This window comes from Salvelinus alpinus, chromosome 23, assembly GCF_045679555.1.
Source record: "Salvelinus alpinus chromosome 23, SLU_Salpinus.1, whole genome shotgun sequence".
Taxonomy (NCBI): domain Eukaryota; kingdom Metazoa; phylum Chordata; class Actinopteri; order Salmoniformes; family Salmonidae; genus Salvelinus; species Salvelinus alpinus.
The window spans coordinates 45,016,499-45,040,821 of record NC_092108.1 but is presented as its reverse complement, the minus strand read 5'-3'; the positions used below and the strand labels follow the sequence as shown (position 1 = coordinate 45,040,821).

General features: G+C 41.8%; 1 protein-coding gene across 4 annotated transcripts in view; it reads left to right on the top strand.

Moving 5' to 3' along the window:
- LOC139551134 (ATP-dependent zinc metalloprotease YME1L1-like) overlaps nucleotides 1–24,323 on the top strand; it is a 54,972-nt gene that overhangs the window by 19,308 nt on the left and 11,341 nt on the right. Inside the window, exons 2-13 of one of the 4 annotated variants that reach the window (XM_071362546.1) lie at nucleotides 378–509; nucleotides 752–986; nucleotides 13,271–13,369; nucleotides 15,186–15,292; nucleotides 15,500–15,650; nucleotides 16,113–16,196; nucleotides 16,941–17,090; nucleotides 19,399–19,551; nucleotides 19,766–19,898; nucleotides 20,973–21,035; nucleotides 21,187–21,299; nucleotides 21,831–21,986. In XM_071362546.1, the coding sequence (XP_071218647.1) occupies nucleotides 378–509; nucleotides 752–986; nucleotides 13,271–13,369; nucleotides 15,186–15,292; nucleotides 15,500–15,650; nucleotides 16,113–16,196; nucleotides 16,941–17,090; nucleotides 19,399–19,551; nucleotides 19,766–19,898; nucleotides 20,973–21,035; nucleotides 21,187–21,299; nucleotides 21,831–21,986 (1,576 nt within the window). Of the gene's footprint in view, nucleotides 1–377; nucleotides 510–751; nucleotides 987–13,270; nucleotides 13,370–15,185; nucleotides 15,293–15,499; nucleotides 15,651–16,112; nucleotides 16,197–16,919; nucleotides 17,091–19,398; nucleotides 19,552–19,765; nucleotides 19,899–20,972; nucleotides 21,036–21,186; nucleotides 21,300–21,830; nucleotides 21,987–24,323 lie in introns of all 4 variants that reach the window. The other 3 variants (XM_071362545.1, XM_071362547.1, XM_071362548.1) reach the window with 3 other exon arrangements.

The following is a 24,323-nucleotide window of genomic DNA, read 5'->3' as shown; positions in this document are numbered from 1 at the left end:
TTTGTTCTGCTCATAGTATTTACTATAGTATAGCATATACTGGCCATTGTTCATTTATATAATTTTACTCCATAATAATAAAAAAACACCCAGAATGTATCTTCACTCATAAATGCTTTCTGCTTATTCAACCTATATGTAAGCTATATATCCTTCCTTCTCCATCCTTTTTTACTTCCATCCTTCCTTGTTTCTTTACTTCCTTTCCTTTTTATGTAGTAAGATACAATACTTTTGGAACAGACTCACTTTGTTCATGACAGTGTTTGTGTTGTGTGGACAAAGGTTTAAATTGGTCTTGCCCATTTTGTAGTTTTATACTAAACGGGAATTAGTGTCTTTGAACTGATGTCATCCTGTTCTGTGTTTCCTGGCAGGTCACTGTCCCCCTGAGTCACCTGATCAACGCCCTCCACTCCCTGAAGAGCTCAGTGGGAAGCAGCAGCAATGCCATTGCTAAACCTCCGCACAAACAGCATGCCTCAGAACAGGACTTGCATAGTAATGAGGTAAACACACACGTGACCTACAGATTATAGGCCTGCCAAGAACCAAGGCAAAGCAGCTTGCAAAAACTGCTCTGTGTCAGCGGTCATGGGCAGCTTAGTTTATATGGTGAAGGTGCTTTCTGTATCCACAAGTGTCCATGTATCTGTAACCTTTGAAATGTTTGAATCGTTTTGATGTGTAATATGATTTGTGGATTCAAATAAAGCATTTAAAGTGTCTGTGTTTGTGCTCGTATGTGTAGCCCACGTGGAGCCTGAGGGACCTGGGCCTGTCTGACCTGGGCGTGCGGCAGCTGGACGAGCTAGTGAGCGGTGTGTTACCACGTCTGAGTCAACAGGGTGTGTCGTCCTCATCCAGCCCCAGGCAAAAGGCCTGGAGGACGTCCCACTTGTCCTCACAGTCATTCTTTCACAACAAGCATGGTGAGGCTAAGGACATGCCTATTGATAAGGAAGATTATTGGAACTCTACTGCTGGTTGGTGATTATTACAAAAACATAAAGGTCATGTTTAGCACTAAAATAATCTTAGACGAATGCTGATCTTAATGTTACCCGTAGGGATGTGCATATTTTCCTTTCAAGACGATTCAATAGGTATCTAGATGCATGGGCTCCAATACGATACAGGAATGATACGTTTTAGAGAACGAATCGATGCATTTTCAGTTTGATAGGATGCACTAACATTTGTTGCATAAACACATTAATTTCCCATTCTAATTTAAAATCTGCGGCTGATTGACCTCATGAGCTGGGCCTCTGAGCTGGACCTGTGTGTGTGTGTGTGTGTGTGTGTGTGTGTGTGTGTGTGTGTGTGTGTGTGTGTGTGTGTGTGTGTGTGTGTGTGTGTGTGTGTAAATTATGTACTGTATGTCTACGGTATATGTAATATGTAGGCACCTGAGCTGAGCCATAAGGGAGATTAGGCATCTACCACCCCACTAACACTATCAGATTATGGGGGACAATGTAGCCTGTTTGGTTCTGAAATCCCCATCACCCACTAATTCACTTATTTTGGGGGATTTAAGTGTTTCAGCTAGTAATGTATCAATATTAATCGTTGACAAATTAGCTATGACATGAATATACACTCAGAGGCCAGTTTATTAGATACAACACTCCGTTCACGAAAGTGGTTAGCTCGTACAGATAATGAGTCACGTGGCTGTGCCTTGCTATATAAAGCAGGCAGACATGCATAGAGGCATTGAGTTACTGTTTGATTGCGAACGTTAGAATGGGCAAATTGAGTGACCTAAGAGACTGAGCGTGGTAGGATCGTCGGTGCCAGGCGCGCCGGTTCCAGTATCACAGAAATGGCCGGCCTGGGCTTTTCACGCATGACAGTGTGTCGGGTTTACCGAGAATGGAGCGACAAACAAAAAACATCCAGTCAGCAGCAGTCTAGTGGGCGAAAAAAAACTTGTTGATGAGAGATCGCAGGAGAATAGCAAGAATCGTGCAAGCTAACAGGCGGGCCACAAACGGGAATGTAATATGAGAAAAACATTTGAGTTAACCTCCAATTTGAATCGATTTTATGTCCGATGCATGCTACATTTGGATCGGTTTGGGGTCCGCGGACCGATGGACTTTATCTTAAACATTCGAATTGGGGAACGATGCGTATCGGTGAATCGTTACATCCCCAATTACCCTGTAATATAGTGGCTTGCGAAACTATTCACCACCCTTGGCATTTTTCCTATTTTGTTGCCTTACAACCTGGAATTAAAATGTTATTTTGGGGGTTTGTATCATTTGATTTGTGCCTACCACTTTGAAGATGCAAAATATATTTTATTGTGAAACAAACAAGAAAAAATACAAAAAAACTGAACTTGAGCGTGCATAACTATTCACCCCCAAAGTCAATACTTTGTAGAGCAACCTTTTGCAGCAATTACAGCTGCAAGTCTCTTGGGGTATGTCTCTATAAGCTTGGCACATCTAGCCATTGGGGTTTTTGCCCATTCTTCAAGGCAAAACTGCTCCAGTTCCTTCAAGTTGGATGGGTTCCGCTGGTGTACAGCAATCTTTAAGTTATACCACAGATTCACAGTTGGATTAAAGTCTGGGCTTTGACTAGGTCATTCGAAGACATTTAAATGTTTCCCCTTAAACCACTCAAGTGTTTCTTTAGCAGCATGGTTAGGGTCATTGTCCTGCTGGAAGGTGAACCTCCGTCTCAGTCTCAAATCTCTGGAATACTGAAACATGTTTCCCTCAAGAATTTCCCTGTATTTAGCGCCATCCATCGTTCCTTCAATTCTGACCAGTTTCCCAGTCCCTGCCGATGGTAAAACATCCTCACAGCATGTTGCTGCCAGCACCATGCTTCACTGTGGGGATGGTGTTGGGTTTGCGCCAGACATAGCGTTTTCCTTGATGGCCAAAAAAGCTCAACTTTAGTCTCGTCTGACCAGAGTACCTTCTTCCATATGTTTCGGGAGTCTCCCAAATCCCTTTTGGCGAACACCAAACGTGTTTGCTTATTTTTTTTCTTTAAGCAATGGCTGTTTTTCTGGCCACTCTTCCGTAAAGCCCAGCTCTGTGGAGTATACAGCTTAAAGTGGTCCTATAAACAGATATTCCAATCTCCCTGTGGAGCTTTGCAGCCCCTTCAGGGTTATCTTTGGTCTCTTTGTTGCCTCTCTGATTCCCAAGAAAGCTAAGGTAACTGAGCTAAACGACTACCGCCCCGTAGCACTCACTTCCGTCATCATGAAGTGCTTTGAGAGACTAGTCAAGGACCATATCACCTCCACCCTACCGGACACCCTAGACCCACTCCAATTTGCTTACCGACCCAATAGGTCCACAGACGACGCAATCGCAACCACACTGCACACTGCCCTAACCCATCTGGACAAGAGGAATACCCATGTGAGAATGCTGTTCATCGATTACAGCTCAGCATTTAACACCATAGTACCCTCCAAACTCGTCATCAAGCTCGAGACCCTGGGTCTCGACCCCGCCCTGTGCAACTGGGTCCTGGACTTCCTGACGGGCCGCCCCCAGGTGGTGAGGGTAGGTAACAACATCTCCACCCCGCTGATCCTCAACACTGGGGCCCCACAAGGGTGCGTTCTGAGCCCTCTCCTGTACTCCCTGTTCACCCACGACTGCGTGGCCATGCACGCCTCCAACTCAATCATCAAGTTTGCGGATGACACTACAGTGGTAGGCTTGATTACCAACAACGACGAGACGGCCTACAGGGAGGAGGTGAGGGCCCTCGGAGTGTGGTGTCAGGAAAATAACCTCACACTCAACGTCAACAAAACAAAGGAGATGATTGTGGACTTCAGGAAACAGCAGAGGGAGCACCCCCCTATCCACATCGACGGGTCAGTAGTGGAGAAGGTGGAAAGTTTTAAGTTCCTCGGTGTACACATCACGGACAAACTGAATTGGTCCACCCACACAGACAGCGTCGTGAAGAAGGCGCAGCAGCGCCTCTTCAACCTCAGGAGGCTGAAGAAATTCGGCTTGTCACCAAAAGCACTCACAAACTTCTACAGATGCACAATCGAGAGCATCCTGTCGGGCTGTATCACCGCCTGGTACGGCAACTGCTCCGCCCACAACCGTAAGGCTCTCCAGAGGGTAGTGAGGTCTGCAGAACGCATCACCGGGGGCAAACTACCTGCCCTCCAGGACACCTACACCACCCGATGTCACAGGAAGGCCATAAAGATCATCAAGGACAACAACCACCCAAGCCACTGCCTGTTCACCCCGCTATCATCCAGAAGGCGAGGTCAGTACAGGTGCATCAAAGCAGGGACCGAGAGACTGAAAAACAGCTTCTATCTCAAGGCCATCAGACTGTTAAACAGCCACCACTAACATTTAGCGGCCGCTGCCAACATACTGACTCAACTCCAGCCACTTTAAAAATGGGAATTGATGGAAATTATGTAAAAATGTACCACTAGCCACTTTAAACAATGCCACTTAATATAATGTTTACATACCCTACATTACCCATCTCATATGTATATACTGTACTCTATATCATCTACTGCATCTTGCCATCTTTATTTAATACATGTACCACTAGCCACTTTAAACTATGCCACTTTATGTTTACATACCCTACAGTACTCATCTCATATGTATATACCGTACTCTATACCATCTACTGCATCTTGCCTATGCCGTTCTGTACCACCACTCATTCATATATCTTTATGTACATATTCTTTATCCCTTTACACTTGTGTGTGTATAAGGTAGTAGTTGTGGAATTGTAGGTTAGATTACTTGTTGGTTATTACTGCATTGTCGGAACTAGAAGCACAAGCATTTCGCTACACTCGCATTAACATCTGCTAACCATGTGTATGTGACTAATAAAATTTGATTTGATTTGATTTGATTAATGCCTTCCTTGCCCGGCCCTCTCTTGGCAGGTTTGTTGTGGTGCCATATTCTTTCAATTTTTTTATAATGGATTTAATGGTGCTCCGTGGGATGTTCAAAGTTTCAGATATTTTTTTATAACCCAACCCTGATCTGTACTTTTCCACAACTTTGTCCCTGACCTGTTTGGATAGCTCCTTGGTCTTCATGGTGCCGCTTGCTTGGTGGTGCCTCTTGATTAGTGGTGTTGCAGACTCTGGGGCCTTTCAGAACAGGTGTGTGTATATATACTGAGATCATGTTACAGATCATGTGACACTTAGATTGCACACAGATGGACTTTATTTAACTAATTATGTGACTTCTGAAGGTAATTGGTTGCACCAGATCTTATTGGCTTCATAGCAAAGGGGGTGAATACATATGCATGCACCACTTTTCTGTTTTTTACATTTTTTTAAAACAAGTTTTTTTTTTCATTTCACTTCACCAATTTGGACTATTTTGTGTATGTCCAATACATGAAATCCACATAAAAATCAATTTAAATTACAGGTTGTAATGCAACAAAATAGGAAAAACGCCAAGGAGGATGAATAATTTTGCAAACAGTAAATCTAGTAGTAAATCTAGTAGTAAATCTACTATAACCCGATTTAGCTGAGTTTAAATAGCCTTTTGTGTTGTTGGGGCCCATATCAAAGGGTGTGTGTGTCATTGCCTGCTTGTGATTGGAGCATAGAATACATCTTGTGATGAGGCAAAATTGGTGTGGAAGAGGTAAAAAAGTTGTTGCTATCTATAAATAAGAACAATCTACCTGGTACCGACGATCTGCATGGTAAATCGCTGAAGTTGGTAGCGGAATACATTGCGACTCCTGGTTGTCACATCTTCAATTTAAGCCTAGAAGACAGTGTGTGCTCTCAGGCCTAAAGGTCATTCCGCTGCCCAAAAATAGCAAAGCACCCTTTTTAATGGTTCAAACAGCTGATCAATCAGCCTGTTACCGATGCTTAGACAACTTTTGGAAAAAGTTTGACCAAATACAATGTTATTTTACAGAAAACAAATTAACTGACTTTCAGCATGCTTATAGGGAAGGGCACTCCACATGCTCATCACTGACACAAATGACTGATGATTGGCTGAAAGAAATTGATAATAAGAAGGTTGTGGGAGCTGGTTTGTTAGATTTTAATGCAGCTTTTGATATAATTGATCATAACTTATTGCAGAAAAAATATAGGGGTTATGGATTTACGTTATGGATTTACACCCTCTGCCTTATCATGGATTGAGAGTTTTATCTAATAGAACACAGAGGGTTTTCTTTCATGGAGGCCTCTCTCATGCAAATTCAGTTGAGTGTGGTGTACCGCAGGGCAGCCGGCTTGAGCCATTATTGTTTTCTGTTTTTACTAATGACCATCCACTGACCTTGAATAAAGCCTGTGTGTCTATGTATGCTGACGACTCAACTGTATACACGTCAGCTACGACAGTAAAATAAATAACTGACACCCTTAACATAGAGATCCAGTCAATTTTAGAATGGGTAACTAGCAATAGGCTGGCACTAAATAATGTCAAAAACTAAAAATGTCATATTTGGGACAAAAACTCATTCAACCCTAAACCTCATCTTGATCTATTACTGAATAATGTGGTGATTGAGTTAGTTGAGGAGACTAAACTGCTGGGTGTAACCCTAGATAGCAAGCTGTCATGGTCAAAACATATAGACTCAATGGTTGTGCTAAAATGGGAATAGGTCTCTCCATGATAATGCATTGCTCTGCTTTCTTGCCATTTAAATCAACCAAGCAAGTCCTACAGGCCATAGTTTTGTTGCACTTGGACTACTGCCCAGTTGTGTGGTCATGTGCGGCAAAGAAGAACAGGAAAATTGCAGTTGGTCCAGAACAGAGCAGCACGTATTGCACTTAGATGTACACGGAGGTTGAATGTTAGTGATATGCATGTCAATCTCTCCTGGCTCACTATCCTGACACTATTGGTCTTTGTGCGTGGTGTTGATGGGTTAAAGGTAGCAAACTGCCTGTTCAAGCAGTTGGCACACAGTTCGGACACTCATCAGTTCCGCACAAGACATGCAAAAAGAGGTCTCTTCACAGTCCCCAGGTCCAGAACAGAGGCTGGGAAACGCACAGTATTAAATAGAGCCATGCCCATGACTACATGGAACTCTCTGCCACCCCAGGCAACTCAAGCTAGCAAAAGAAACAGATAAAGAAATGGATAAAAGAACACCTTACGGCATGATGGGGACTGTGAAGGGGCACATTTTTATACTGAACAAAAATATAAACGCAAATGTGTTGGCCCTATGTTTCATAAATTGTTTCATAAATTGAAATAAGATCCCAGAATTTTTTCATATGCACAAAACGCTTATTTCTCTCAAATTTTGTGCACAAATTTGTGACTAGTTTCAGGAAACTAGGCGTATGTCGCGCGTCACTACCTCACAGGACAGCCAAACTTTTTTTATTATTATTATTGCGGGGATTTTGGGCAGAAATTCCTTCTGGAACATGTAAACTTTCATGTGCCTTAATAACAAACTTGTATGCCATCTGTAAATACAAATAAAATATTTAAATTACGAGCCTAGTTGGTTTAGCCACGGAATAAGACAGGAACCTTCCCACTAGCCATGATTGGCTGAGGTAATGGCTGGGCTGGACATGTTCGGATTGGTCTGCCATGTAGCTCGCTTCTTTCTGTCTGTAACATGAGCTGGTCAGTATTTGTAGGCAGGGGCGCAACTTTGGTTTTAGAAGTGGGGGGACATAATTATTATAACTATTGAAATGTTTTATTCGGTCGGATAAACACTCCAAACAGCCTACCCAGCCGCTCGGAGGTGTTTGCATGGTCCTAAAGCACACCATTGCCTCGTTTTGTATCACATTCCAATTATAAAACTGGTGGGAACAAAAATGCAATTTCAGAATGTGGGGGGGACATGTCCCCTCCAGTGAAAGTTGTGCCCCTGACATTGTCAGTTAAAGTATATGGTCATTATTTGAACTGGCTAACTAGCTAACTTAACATTAGATGGCTAATAAGCTAAAGGCGAACGAAAACATTGTTTATAAAGTTGCTTTTCATTTTTAAACGGGTGGGTTTATTGGTGTATGCTATTTTGGACCACCAGAAAGCTGATGTCATGCAGCCTGTAGTTTTTGTGTTTATACTTTTTCATAACGACAACAACAAGTTTGATGTCGGATGACAATAGAATGTTTAGGATGTCACTGCGACAACTGTCGATTAGACATAGTATAAACCAGCCTTTAGTCTTGAAATCTTTGGTTGTTTAGTACATGGCCTCACATGTGAGTCCTTAAAGAGATGGGTGGGGCTAAGGCTTAAGAGGGTGTGAATGATGCTGAATGGGTGGAGACAAAGAAGAGCTCTCCAGTAGGTTTACCAAAACATTCAATGGCCATTTTTTCAAGTAAGGTTACAAGTTCCTCAACTGTAGTGTATATGATATACCATTTTCTAGCTCAAAGTCTATACTTTTATCCAGTGTAAAAAAATTTAAAAATGTTGCTACATAAGACCGAATCGAGCCGGTCGGTCACATTTGTTTACATCCCTGTTAGTGAGCATTTCTCCTTTGCCAAGATAATCAATCCACCTGACACATTTGACATATCAAGAAGCTGATTAAACAGCATGATCATTACACATGTGCACCTTGTGCTGGGGACAATAAAAAGCCACTCTAAAATGTACAGTTTTGTCGCAAAACACAATGCCACAGATGTCGCAAGTTTTGAGGGTTGCGTGCAATTGGCATGCTGACCAGAGCTGTTGCCAGATAATTGAATGTTAATTTCTATACCATAAGCCGCCTCCAGTACGTCCACCCGGCCTCACAACCGCAGACAATGTGTATCCACGCCAGTCCAGGACCTCCACATCCAGCTTTTTCACCTGCGGAATCATCTGAGAACGGACACACGGACAGCTGATGAAACTGTGGGTTTGCACAACCGAAGAATTTCTGCCCAAACTGTCAGAAACTGTTTCAGGGAAGCTCATCTGCGTGCTCACTGGCACGCTGGAGAAGTGTGCTCTTCATAAATGAATCCCGGTTTCAAAATTAACGGCCAGACGGCGTTGCGCCGGAGAGTGTTTTGCTGATGTCAACATTGTGAACAGAGTGCCCCATGGTGGCGGTGGGGTTATTGTATGGGCAGGCATAAGCTACGGACAACAAACACAATTGCATTTTATCTATGGCAATTTGAATGCACAGCGATACCGTGACAAGATCCTGAGGCTCATTGTCGTGCCATTCATCCGCCATCATTCAAATCAAATCAAATATACATATGGTTAGCAGATGTTAATGCGAGTGTAGCGAAATGCTTGTGCTTCTAGTTCTGACCGTGCAGTAATATCTAACAAGTAATCTAACAATTTCACAACAACTACCTTATACACACAAATGTAAAGGAATGAATAAGAATATGTACAATTGAAGTCAGAAGTTTACATACACTTAGGTTGGAATCATTGAAACTAGTTTTTCAACCACTCCACAAATTTCTTGTTAACAAACTATAGTTTTGGCAAGTCGGTTAGGCATCTACTTTGTGCATGACACAAGTAATGTTTCCAACAATTGTTTGAAGACAGATTATTTCACTTATAATTCACTTATAATTCACTGTATCACAATTCCAGTGGGTCAGAAGTTTACATACACTAAGTTGACTGTGCCGTTAAACAGCTTGGAAAATTCCATAAAATTATGTCATGGCTTTAGAAGCTTCTGATAGGCTATTTGATATCATTTGAGTCAATTGGAGGTGTACCTGTGGATGTATTTCAAGGCCTACCTTCAAACTCAGTGCCTCTTTGCTTGACATCATGGGAAAATCAAAAGAAATCAGCCAAGACTTCAGAAAAAAAGTTGTAGACCTCCACAACTCTGGTTCATCCTTGGGAGCAATTTCCAAACGCCTGAAGGTACCACATTCATCTGTATAAATAATAGTACGCAAGTATATACACCATGGGAACAGCTGTCATACCGCTCAGGAAGGAGATGCGTTCTGTCTCCTAGAGATGAACGTACTTTAGTGCGAAAAGTGCTAATCAATCCCAGAACCACAGCAAAGGACCTTGTGAAGATGCTGGAGGAAACAGGTACAAAAGTATCTATATCCACAGTAAAACTAGTCCTATATTGACATAACCTGAAAGGCCGCTCAGCAAGGAAGAAACCACTGCTCCAAAACCACCATAAAAATGCCAGACTACGGTTTGCAACTGCACATGGGGACAAAGATCGTACTTTTCTGAAAAATGTCCTCTGGTTTGGTAGAACTGTTTGGCCATAATAACCATCGTTAGGTTTGGAGAAAAAACGGGGGAGGCTTGCAAGCCGAAGAACACCATCCCAACCGTGAAGCACAGGGGTGGCAGCATCATGTTGTGGGGATGCTTTGCTGCAGGAGGGACTGGTGCACTTCACATAATAGATGGCATCATGAGGCAGGAAAGTTATGTGGATATATTGAAGCACAATCTCAAGACATCAGTCAGGAAGTTAAAGCTTGGTCGCAAATGGGTCTTCCAAATGGACAATGACCGCAAGCATACTTCCAAAGTTGTAGCAAAATGGCTTAAGGACAACAAAGTCAAGGTATTGACCCGTTCCTGTAGGTTCATGCTCTACAACATTCGTAGAGTACGACCCTGCCTCACGCAGGAAGCGGCGCAGGTCCTAATCCAGGCACTTGTCATCTCCCGTCTGGATTACTGCAACTCGCTGTTGGCTGGGCTCCCTGCCTGTGCCATTAAACCCCTACAACTCACTCACTCTGATCAGGCCCTACACCCAAACAAGGGCACTGCGTTCATCCACCTCTGGCCTGCTCGCCTCCCTACCTCTGAGGAAGTACAGTTCCCGCTCAGCCCAGTCAAAACTGTTCGCTGCTCTGGCACCCCAATGGTGGAACAAACTCCCTCACGACGCCAGGTCAGCGGAGTCAATCACCACCTTCCGGAGACACCTGAAACCCCACCTCTTTAAGGAATACCTAGGATAGGATAAAGTAATCCTTCTAACCCCCCCCCCCCCCTTAAAAGAGTTAGATGCACTATTGTAAAGTGGTTGTTCCACTGGATATCATAAGGTGAATGCACCAATTTGTAAGTCGCTCTGGATAAGAGCGTCTGCTAAATGACTTAAATGTAAATGTAAAATGTATTGGAGTGGCCATCACAAAGCCCTGACCTCAATCCTATAATCTTATAGATAATTTGTGGGCAGAACTAAAAAAGTGTGTGTAAGAGCAAGGAGGCCGACAAACCTGACTCAGTTACACCAGCTCTGTCAGGAGGAATGGGCCAAAATTCACCCAACTTATTGTGGGAAGGTTGTGGAAGGCTACCCAAAATATTTGACCCAAGTTAAACAATTTAAAGACAATGCTACCAAATACTAATTGAGTGTATGTAAACTTCTTACCTACTGGGAATGTGATGAAATAAAAGCTGAAATAAATCATTCTCTCTACTATTATTCTGACATTTCACATTCTTAAAATAAAGTGGTGATCCTAACTGACCTAAGACAGGGAATTTTTACTTGGATTAAATGTCAGGAATTGTGAAAAACTGAGTTTAAATGTATTTGGCTAAGGTATATGTAAACTTCCGACTTCAACTGTACATATAAATATATGGATGGGCGATGGCCGTGCGGCATAGGCAAGATGCAGTAGATGGTATAGAATACAGTATATACATATGAGATGAGTAATGTAGGCATTATATAAAGTGGCATTGTTTAAGTGACTAGTGATACATTTATTACATCCAATTTGTTATTGTTAGTGGCTAGAGATTTGAGTCAGTATGTTGGCAGCAGCCACTCAATGTTAGTGATGGCTGTTTAACAGTCTCAAGGCCTTGAGATAGAAGCTGTTTTTCAGTCTCTCGGTCCCAGCTTTGATGCACCTGTACTGACCTCGCCTTCTGGATGATAGCGGGGTGAACAGGCAGTGGCTCGGGTGGTTGTTGTCCTTGATGATCTTTTTGGCCTTCCTGTGACATCGTGTGGTGTAGGTGTCCTGGAGGGCAGGTAGTTTGCCCAGGGTGATGCGTTGTGCAGACCTCACTAACCTCTGGAGAGCCTTACGGTTTTGGGCAGAGCAGTTTCCGTACCAGGCGGGGATACAGCCCGACAGGATGCTCTCGATTGTGCATCTTTAAAAGTTTGAGTGTTTTCGGTGACAAGCCAATTTTTTTCAGCCTCCTGAGGTTGAAGAGGCGCTGTTGCACCTTCTTCACCACACTGTCTGTGTGGGTGGACCATTCCAGTTTGTCCGTGATGTGTATGCCGAGGAACTTAAAACTTTCCACCTTCTCCACTACTCTTCCGTCGAAGTGGATAAGGGGTTGCTCCCTCTGCTGTTTCCTGAAATCCACGATCATCTCCTTTGTTTTGTTGACGTTGAGTGTGAGGTTATTTTCCTGACACCACACTTTGAGGGCCCTCACCTCCTCCCTGTAGGCCATCTCGTCGTTGTTGGTAATCAAGCAAAAATGTCCCAGTTCTTCCATGGCCTACGTACTGACCAGACATGTTATCCATTGAGCAAGTTTGGGATGCTCTGGATTGATGTGTAAGACAGTGTGTTCCAGTTCCCACCAATATCCAGCAAATTCACACAGCCATTGAAGAGGAGTGGGACAACATTCTACAGGCCACAATCAACAGCCAGATCAACTCTATGCTTAGGAGATGTCACACTGTATTAGGCAAATAGTGGCCACACCAGATACTGACTAGTTTTCGGATCCACACCCCTACGTTTTTTTTTAGGTATCTTTGTCCAACAGCTGCATATCTGTATTCCCAGTCATGTGAAATCCATAGATTAGGGCCTAATGAATTTATTTAAATGTATTGGTTTTCTTATATGAACTGAAACTGAAAGTAAAATCTTTGACATTGTTGCATGCTGAGTTTATATTTTTGTTCAGTGTATGTGTGTATATATAAATTCTAATGTATTTCGCATTGTATTGTATTATGTAGTGTTTTGTATATTGTTTTTTTGTTGTTGTGTGTTTTGTTTACTGTTTGGGCCCCCCGTAATTGGGGATCCTAATAAAATACAAAATACCAAAAATACATGTTTTTACATAGCACCGATTTTATGGAATTAATTGTGTATCGTTTATATGAACACGTTTATTTTAAGACAAAGAATCACGAATATGTGGTTATAAATGTAACTAAATCCTAAGAGGAGGATTGTTCTGAACTGAAGAAGACCATTTGGATTGAATATGCACATCCAACTCTCCTTATACTGTCTTTCTAGGGTTCTTTGGTGGCAAAATTGGCATTGACTCCCCTGTTTTCTGCAGACAGATTCCCTCCCCTCTTCAAACTGTTTTCACAGAGCTCCACTACTGGCCAGGTAACAGAAATTCATTCTATTCTATAATCTATTTAAGCTTAAAGTGCCCGATGCAGTTACTTGCTTACTGATAATATGCTTAAATTATTTATTTTATTAATTTCCCAACGTTTTGTAAGTCAGAACAAAAAAGACTAGCCATTCTAGGCTTCTGTTTAATAAACATGTCTCTGGCTTCATCCACTGGTCAACTGCGTCATTACATCACGTTTTGTCTCCTCTTTGCCACATCACGTCAAGGGGGCGGTCCTTAGAAAAGCTGCTCTTCCAGTTCAAACGCTCCCGATTCCTATCAGCAGGCGGTTCTAAATATATAACATTCATAGCTGTATGATAAAGAATGCGACCTACACACTCCCTTAAACTGAAAAGTAAATAAGTAATTTTGTGTGGAAGTCAAAAAGTATATATATATTTTTTTTCCCGTCGGAGACAGACAAGCACATCAGTAGAACCAAGAAAAAAGTACAATTTTCAGAGCATATCTCCCCTTGTCGATAAGGTGGACACACGCTGTTTAAATGGCCAAAATGTTAATTTAGACTTTCACAAATTTCACACATTTTGACTATCACTTATGTCATGATATTTTACTTATGTCATGATAGTTTGAATCTCATCACGGACAACTTTAGCATTTTGGCTAATTAGATACTTTTCAACTACTTACTACTTTTTTGCAACTACTTAGCTACTTTGAAACTACTTAGCATGTTAGCTAACCCTAACCTTAACCCTTCTAGCTAACCCTTCCCCTAACTGTAACCCCTTTAACCTAACTCCTAAACTTAACCTTAACCCTAACCCCTAGACTAGCTAACATTAGCCAGCTAGCTAGAATTCATAAGATACCATATGTTTTGCAAATTTGTAACATATTGTAAATTTTTCAAATTTGTAACATATTGTACGTTTTGCAAATTCGTAACATACTGTGTAATACGAATTGTAATTCGTAACATGTCATACCATATCATATCTTATGAATTCTTTATTGGGGGGGCAGGTAGCCTAGTTGTCAGAGCGTTGGACTAGTAACCGAAAGGTTGCCAGATCAAATCCCCGAGCTGACAAGGTAAAAAGTCATTCTGCCCCTGAACAAGGCAGTTAACCCACTGTTCCTAGGCCGTCATTGAAAATAAGAATTTGTTCTTAACTGACTTGCCTAATTAATTAAAGGTAAAATAAAAAATACATAATGGGTGATGGACATCCACAAATTAATACATACCATTCAAAACGCTCTGAGACCAGGTTGTCGTATTTGATTGATTATACTTTTATTATGTACTAGATCATATGGTTTGAAAAGTTTTTTTTCTTCCTCAGACATAAATAAACAATTCCGGGTGAAAGCCAAAGTTCATAGCTTTCAGGGGGGGAACACTACAACATTATTCAAAATATTCCCTGCTTTCTAGATTGAAGAACACAGCTATAGCTAAACAGTGCAAAAAGTCTGTCAGCTCAATAGTCTATTCTATTGTATTGCAATTAACTGACTAATAAATACTGAGCAAAAGTCACAGCTTAGTACTCCTGTAAATGCAATTCAATGTCAACAGTGGCAAGCTTGTGAGAACAGATAGAAACTTGCATGGGAGCGAGCCTATTCTACTCCTTGCTATTGGAATATTTTAGAGGAAGAGTTCATGCAATGAAATGTTGGAGGGCAGGGTGTTTGTCTGTTATATTGTTTTGACAATCACTCTCCCATATGAGTGAACGCCTGAAGTGCATTCAAATTTACCAAACATCTTATAAATGTGTAGTTTGATTTTCTATATGTTAAACATATGTGTGCCCTTGTTTCCAGTGTGGGTCCAAAGCCGAGGCTTTAAAACTCTAAGGAAAAACAAGCGACTGCAGGCAGGCTTTGAGCGTCCCATGGAACCAGATGGCTTTACCCCATCTTTTATGAAGGTGAGAGCCCGGTTTGTCTGTACTCTGACAGTCTATGGAAAGAGTACTTGGGTCATGTTCATTATGTCACACCATACCAAAATGTGTTAATGTTTTACAACAGAAAACAAAAACAAGCATTTCCTCATTAGACAAGGAATGATGGTACCTTCCAGTTTCGCAGCCTGGATGCATTGTAAATATCTATGACTCTGTTGTCTCATGGAGGGCCTCCTGACACGTGATAAGGGGATGGAGGTGGAAACCTTGGACAAGCTCCTGAAGAGCAAGAACATTCCAGATGGGCAGCAAGATTCTTTTAAGACCGGGTTTGCCGAGGGCTTCCTAAAATCCCAAGCGCTGACACAGCGCAAACAAGGCAAGTGTATACACACACACACACACACACACACACACACACACACACACACACACACACACACACACACACACACACTACAGAACACACACACTACACAATAAGGCCATGGACAGTGAGATACAACATGGCTAAACACTTTGAGATGGAACACCAAAACGCCGTTCTTAGTGGACAAGCTCAGGTAGTATCTCCTTCGTTTCACAACATTGTCTCTTGTTTCTTTCCTTCTAAATATGAACTAGGTCTGCGTTGCCTCCCATGATGTTGGCTGTTAGCGGATTCAGAAAATTAAAGTCTACTCTCCTTGCAGTGAGCATTAAATTACCAACGTTTCAGCCCGCAGGCCTCGAAGGCCTGCATTGATAATTAAATGCTCACTGCAGCAAGAGATGAGTGTTGTCCGACTTACATTTTTCTTGAAAGCGGATTGAAACACACATTCTCTCCCCTTCTCTGCAGATTCCCTGAGGAGGACGAGGTTTATACTGCTGGTCCTGCTGCTGGTGGGACTCTACGGCCTCTCCAAGACCCCCTTCCTATCGGGTAAAGGCTCCTTTTTCATTTTATCCATATGCATCTCTCTAATCAAGCTCGAAGACCCTCACTCTGGCATGCAGCTTGGTGTGTAATTTTTAAAGGAAAACTCCACCCAAAAACTTTTGGTATACAGAAATAACCCCATATGATGCAAAATGCATCATACAGGGATGATTTATTTTGAAAGTTACATATCTTGAAACTTGATTGCTGATAAGCAAAACATTTTGGGCCTATGTCAACAATGGACTAATGAAACAAATACAAAAAGTGTTGGGGTGGAATTTTACTTTAAAGCCACAATCTGGAGTTTGCGTTTCAGCCCGACTGCACTCCTCACTGCAGAGGGATGAGCCTGGAGAAGTGTAACCACTGTCAACTTCATATGCAGTTCATGAGAGTGACATGATGATTTATGAAGCTGTATATTGTCTGTTTAAAGATCCATTCTTCATAAATAAATGGGTAGCCTATATAATGTATTTAAATGGCAATTGAACAGCCTCCCAGAATGCTGAGCATTCTTTTTGTGTGTAAACTCTGATGATGAGTAATCGAGAACTTGATGTTGTGATATTGATACTAATTGTTTCCATCGATTTACTGTACCGAATGCTTTTAAAAAACAGTGATTTGTTGGCAGCAACAAAAAAAAAACGAACCATAGCTGAGGATGTGTTTGCATCCGAGCAGTGTGATTTCGAACCTTAATCTAACCATTCTGGACAGTGCGATTCCGAACCACATCAGGCCTGGACTCGGTGGACCCTGTCCAGATGAAGAACGTGACATTTGAGCACGTCAAGGGGGTGGAGGAGGCCAAGAACGAGCTGCAGGAGGTGGTGGAGTTCCTCCGGAGCCCAGAGAAGTTCACCGTCCTCGGAGGGAGACTGCCGAAAGGTGCAGCAGACCACTGAGCTGTTTTATAATAATAATATATTCCATTTAGCAGACTCTTTTATCCAAAGCAACTTAGTCTGTCATCCTTGCATACATGTTATGGTCTTTAGTTGGTCAGGATTGTGTTCTTTAGGCACCAAACAAGAAAAACGTTTACAGAAAGGACTACCTGGATTTGTCCAATAAGAAACGCTCACATTTGTTTTCCGTTGCAAAACATTTTGAAAAATAATTGTTCTGTGTCCTAATGAACAAGACCCAGGTTTAGACTGACTGAACAATGCTGAATTCAAGAAGTTGTTTAGGCAGGCAGCCAGGCACACAATCTTCCTCTGATGGAAGATGAAAATGAAGAGCTTACACATAAACCACACGCATACAACGCATACAGTACCAGTCAAAAGCTTTGACACGCCTACTCATTCAAGGGTTTTTCTTAATTTTTTTACTCTTTTCTACATTGTAGAATAATAGTGAAGACATCAAAACTATGAAATAACACATATGGAATCATGTAGTAACCTGGACTAAAAAGCATGTTTAATGGAGAATCCCCATTGAAAGTGCTGATGTATATACAGAGTTAGATTTTCTATATATTTATATATGACTGATTCACAGGGCACGGATGACATACTACAGTATAGGACACACTACAGTATAGGACACTCACCTCCTCTTTCATTGTAGGTAAATCTGAACCAGCCAATGAGCGAACAAAGGCCAGCCAGTAGCAAACACCACAGTGATAGGGGACAGGTGAAAAGGACTCTGGAAAACTAAAAAGACAACTTATCATTTCTCTCATCCATGCTGACATTAAAGAGTAGCCAACAGAACGCAATGCACTTCTCTTGTTTATCATTACACATTTTAAACCCCTCTTAAATGTGTACATGTTTCAAGATATTAGATTAAAAGCAACTATTTTAACTATTATTAATAGTTAGACAGAAGCACATACATTTCTTGCTAGGGATGAGGCGTCATCTTGTCTAGCCTGAGGAAGTGATCTAGTATGAGAATGAGCACAGATTTTAGACCATCAAAACTATGAAATAACTATGGAATTATGTAGTAACCACAACAGTGTTAAACAAATCAAAATATATTTGAGATTCTTCAAAGTAGCCACCCGTTGCCTTGACAGCTTTGCACACTCTTTGCATTCTCAACCAGCTTCACCAGGTAGTCACCTGGAATGAATTTCAATTAACAGGTGTGCCTTGTTAAAAGTTAAATCATGGAATTTCCTTCCTTGATGTGTTTGAGCCAATCATTTGAGTTGTGACAAGGTAGGGGTGGTATACAGAAGATAGCCCTATTTGGTAAAAGTCCATATTATGGCAAGAACAGCTCAAATAAGCAAAGAGAAACGACAGTCCATCATTAGTTTAAGACAAGAACTTTGAAAGTTTCTTTAAGTGCAGTCGCAAAAACCATAAAGCGCTATGATGAAACTGGCTCTCATGATGACCGCCACAGGAAAGGAAGACCCAGAGTTACCTCCGCTGCAGAGGATAGGTTCATTAGAGTTACCAGCCCAAATAAATGGTTCACAGAGTTCAAGTAACAGACACATCTCATCAACTGTTCATGAGTGCTGAACATATGTGGGAACTCCTTCAAGATTGTTGGAAAAGCATTCCTGGTGAAGCTGGTTGAGAGAATGCCAAGAGTGTGCAAAGCTGTCATCAAGGCAAAGGGTGGCTACTTTGAAGAATCTAAAATATATTTTGGTTACTACATGTTACTACATGATGTTTCAAAAGTGTTGCATAAAGATTTGTTTGCATTTTATTGCTTTGAAATGTACAGGAATGAAGGATGTAGGTAATGTTGTCCGTCTGGTGTAGAAGGATTGTTCTACTCAGTTATATCACCATCACCAGCTGGGTGTTCTGTGTGCAAGGAGTTTTGAATATTCGTTTTATTTCCTTCTGTGTGTTATTTCATAGTTCTGATGTCTTCACTATTGTTCTACAATGTAGAAAATAGTAAAAATAAAGAACAACCCTTGAATGAGTAGTTGTGTCCAAACTTTTGACTGGTACTGTACACACACACACACACACACACACACACACACACACACACACACACACACACACACACACACACTCATCATATGCTGATGCTACTCTGTTATTTATTCTACTCTTATCTATTCTGATGGCTAGTCACTTTATCTCACAGCTAGTTACATATCTTATTGTTTACTTCCACATTGGATTTCAGTCTTTTATACAGTAATACAATATTAATAATTTACAGTTGTTTATAGCTTGTGCACTCTCTCTCTCTGTAGGGATCTTGCTGGTCGGCCCCCCTGGCACTGGGAAGACTCTGTTGGCCAGAGCCGTAGCTGGAGAGGCCGACGTCCCCTTCTATTACGCCACCGGTTCGGAATTTGATGAGATGTTTGTGGGGGTTGGAGCCAGTCGCATCAGGAACCTCTTCAGTGAGTCCCATCTCATCTTCAAGTCTCACCCTATTCCTGGCTTCCAACCACGAACCTAATAATGTACTTTTCCCAGTTAAAAAAAAATGTTTTTACCCAAACCTGATTGCGACAGTGTTTACAAGCTAGATGATATTGTGTCATAATTGATCAACCATACGTTTGAGACTCTGCCCTAGACAACCCAATCTCTCTATACATTACTTGTCTGCAGGGGAAGCTAAAGCCAACGCCCCATGCGTGATCTTCATTGACGAGTTGGACAGTGTCGGAGGGAAGAGAATCGAGTCTCCCATGCACCCTTACTCCAGACAGACCATCAACCAGCTACTGGCTGAGATGGACGGGTATGTTTTCAATGTGTTCTTCTGGGTTGTGTTCAATGACAGTATACACTACCATTCAAAGTTTGGGGTCACTTAGAAATGTCTTTGTTTTTGAAAGAAAAGCACATTTTTTTGTACATTTAAAATAACATCAAATTGATCAGAAATATAGTGTAGACATTGTTAATGTTGTAAATGACTATTGTAGCTGGAAACGGCTGATTTCTTAAAAATGTATTTTTATGGAATATCTACGTAGGCGTGAAGAGGCAACCATCAGTTCTGTGTTCCAATGGCACGTTGTGTTTATCATTTTAAAAGGCTAATTGATCATTAAAACCCTTTTGCAATTATGTTGGCACAGCTGAAAACTGTTGTCCTGATTTTAAAGAAGCAATAACACTAGCCTTCGTTAGACTAGTTGAGTATTTGGAGCATCACTATTTGTGGGTTCGATTACAGGCTAAAAATGGCCAGAAACAAATAACTTTCTTCTGTAACTCATAAGTTTATTCTTGTTTTGCGAAATGAAGGCTATTCCATGCGAGAAATTGCGAAGAAACTGAAGTTCTCGTACAACGCTGTGTACTACTCCCTCTACAGAACAGCGCAAACTGGCTCTAACCAGAATAGAAAGAGGAGTGGGAGGCCCCGTTGCACAACTGAGCAAGAGGACAAGTACATTAGAAAGTCTAGTTGGAGAAACAGACGCCTCACAAGTCCTCAACTGGCAGCTTCATTAAATAGTACCCACAAATTCCATAAAAAATCAGCCATTTCCAGCTACAATAGTCAATGTCTACACTGTATTTCTGATCAATTTGATGTTATTTTAATGGACAAAAAAATTGCTTTTCTTTCAAAAACAAGGAAATTTATAAGTGACCCCAAACTTTTGAATGGTAGTGTGTGTGTGTGTATATACATTATATATCTTTAAAACGGAGTGAAATATAGATCTTCTACCTGAATTTGTTCAATAAGAACACAGATTCTTCGTTGCAAAATGTATTGCACTGTTGTGCCATACTGAACACTACCGTGGTGTAGCACCGCTGTTACTTCCCTTAACCTTGTCAAGTTTGTCGCCCACAGGTTCAAACCAAATGAAGGGGTCATCATCATCGGGGCGACAAACTTCCCTGAGGCTTTGGATAAGTATGTTAAGCTTTGTTCATCTCATAATGTTACACAATCACAGTGCCTGTGTTGTATTAGTTTACATAAGTACAGAATGGCTTGCCATGTTAAAACAAACCTAGACTAAGTGAAGCTCTCCCTCCTAACTGTCGCCCTCTTCCCTCCCTAGTGCTCTGATTAGGCCGGGACGTTTTGACATGCAGGTCACTGTCTCCAAACCAGACGTGAAAGGACGCACAGAAATCCTCAACTGGTATTTAAGGAAGATCAAAGTAGACCCTGGTACGTGAGCAACATCCATTTTCATTTTTAATTGTTTTATTTAACCTTTATTTAACTAGGCAAATCAGTTAAGAACAAATTCTTATTTACAATGACGGCCTACACCGGCCAAACCCGGACGGTGCTGGGCCAATTGTGCGCCGCCCTATTGGACTCCCAATCACGACCAGCTGTGATACAGCCTGGAATCAAAATTTGTTCTTAACTGGCTTGCCTAGTTAAATAAAGGTTAAATAAAGGTTAAATAAAAAATAGACCATGGCTACTTGCTAATGGCTATATTTCTAAATAGACTACGGTGACATGCTAATGGATACATGCAAATAGACTATGGCTACATGATAAAGGCTACCAACTAAAAGACAATGGTTATATAAGAATCTGCACTGGCAACATGCTAAATAGACTATGGCTACATGCTAATAGATTGCTATATGAGAATCTGCAGTGGTAACATGCTAGTAAGTCACACTATAGTTGACCTAGCTTAGCTGTCACTGTTCCTGCTAACGACATGGCTTCCTCATGCAGACATCGAGGCTGGGATCATCGCCAGGGGCACAGTGGGCTTCTCCGGGGCCGACCTGGAGAACCTGGTGAACCAGGCAGCTCTGAAGGCGGCGGTGGATGGCAAAAACATGGTGACCCTCAAAGAGCTGGAGTTCGCCAAGGACAAGATCCTCATGGGTGAGCACTGCTGTAGGAATAGGGAGAAAATAGAAATATACCCCTATAATCACAAATCTGCCCTTACCCCTTTGCACTTGTTTAGATCTGAGAGGATTAGATAAGTGTAATCAATATGGTGGTAGCCTGTCTTACTCTTTGATAGGCCAAGTGGAATTGGCATCATATTGCCTACACCTTACACGGAACCCAAACCGGCTGCACGCATGCACCATCGTGCATAAATGTATTTTGTCCCCCCACACCAAACGCCATCACGACACGCAGGTTAAAATATCAAAACAAACTCTGAACCAATTACATTAATTTGGAGACAGGTCAAAAAGCATTAAACCTTTATGGCAATTTAGCTAGCTTGCACTTGGAAGCTAATTTGTCCTCTTTAGCTAGCTTGCTGTTGCTAGCTAATTTGTCCTGGGATATAAACATTGACTTGTTATTTTACCTGAAATGCACAAGGTCCTCTACTCCGACAATTAATCCACACATAAAAAGGTCAACCGAATCGTTTCTAGTCATCTCTCCTCCTTCTAGGCTTTTTCTTCTCTTGACTTTATATTGCGATTGCCAAATTTCATAAATTAGGTGCATTACCGCCACCAACCTCATTCGTCTTTCAGTCACCCACGTGGGTACAACCAATGAGGAGATGGCACGTGGGTACCTGCTTCTATAAACTAATGAGGAGATGGGAGAGGCAGGACTTGCAGCGCGATCTGCATCAGAAATAGAACTGACTTCTATTTTAGCCCTTGGCAACGCAGACGCTCGTTGGCGCACTCGAGCAGTGTGGGTGCAATAATTGAATAACATAGATTTCTACATTTATTTTGCAAAGCTTGCGCACGTGACACGAGCGGTGTAGTCAGCCTGTTGGCCTCAGACACTCAGGCTTCTCAGAGGAAGGTCCGAAAAAAAATTCAGAAGACTTCAACCACCCAAGCCATAGACTCACGCTACTGTCCGGCAAATGGTACCGGATCATCAATTCTCGGACCAGCAGGCTCCGAGACAGCATCTAACTCCATGACAAAAGACTGCTAAATAGCCATAAGACTGCTAAATAGTTAATTAAATGGTTACACTGACTATTTACATTGACCCTATCTTGCACTGACTCTATGCACAGTCACAAGACTATACAGTTGAAGTCGGAAGTTTACATGCACCTTAGCCAAATACATTTAAACTCAGTTTTTCACAATTCCTGACATTTAATCCAAGTAAAAATTTCCTGTTTTAGGTCAGTTAGATTCACCACTTTATTTTAAGAATGTGAAATGTCTGAATAATAGTAGAGAGAATGATTTATTTCAGCTTTTATTTCTTTCATCACATTCCCAGTGGGTCAGAAGTTTACATACACTCAATTAGTATTTGGTAGACATCCACAAGCTTCCCACAATAAGTTGGACCACACTTTTGGCCCATTCCTCCTGACAGAGCTGGTGTAACTGAGTCAGGTATGTAGGTCTCCTTGCTCGCACACGCTTTTTCAGTTCTGCCCACACATTTTCTTTGGGATTGAGGTCAGGGCTTAGTGATGGCCACTCCAATACCTTGACTTTGTTGTCCTTAAGCCAATTTGCCACAACTTTGGAAGTACGCTTGGGGTCATTGTCCATTTGGAAGACCCATTTGCGACCAAGCTTTAACTTCCTGACTGATGTCTTGAGATTTTGCTTCAATATATCCACATAATTTTCCTTCCTCATGGTGCCATCTATTTTGTGAAGTGCACCAATCCCTGCTGCAGCAAAGCACCCCCACAACATGATGCTGCCACCCCTGTGCTTCACGGTTGGGATGGTGTTCCTCAGCTTGCAAGCATCCCCCTTTTTCCTTCAAACATAACGATGGTCGTTATGGCCAAACAGTTCCATTTTTGTTTCATCAGACCAGAGGACATTTCTCCAAAAAGTACGATCTTTGTCCCTATGTGCAGTTGCGAACCGTAGTCTGCCTTTTCTTTATGGCGGTTTTGGAGCGGTGGCTTCTTCCTTGCTGAGCGGCCTTTCAGGTTATGTCGATATAGGACTTGTTTTACTGTGGATATAGATACTTTTGTACCGGTTTCCTCCGGCATCTTCACAAGGTCCTTTGCTGCTGTTCTGGGATTGATTTGCACTTTTCGCACCAAAGTACGTTCCTCTCTAGGAGACAGAACGCGTCTCCTTCCTGAGCGGTATGACGGCTGCGTGGTACCATGGTGTTTATACGTGCATACTATTGTTTGTACAGATGAACGTGGTACCTTCAGGCATTTGGAAATTGCTCCCACGGATGAATCAAACTTGTGGAGGTCCAAAACAATGTGGAGGTCTTTGCTGATTTCTT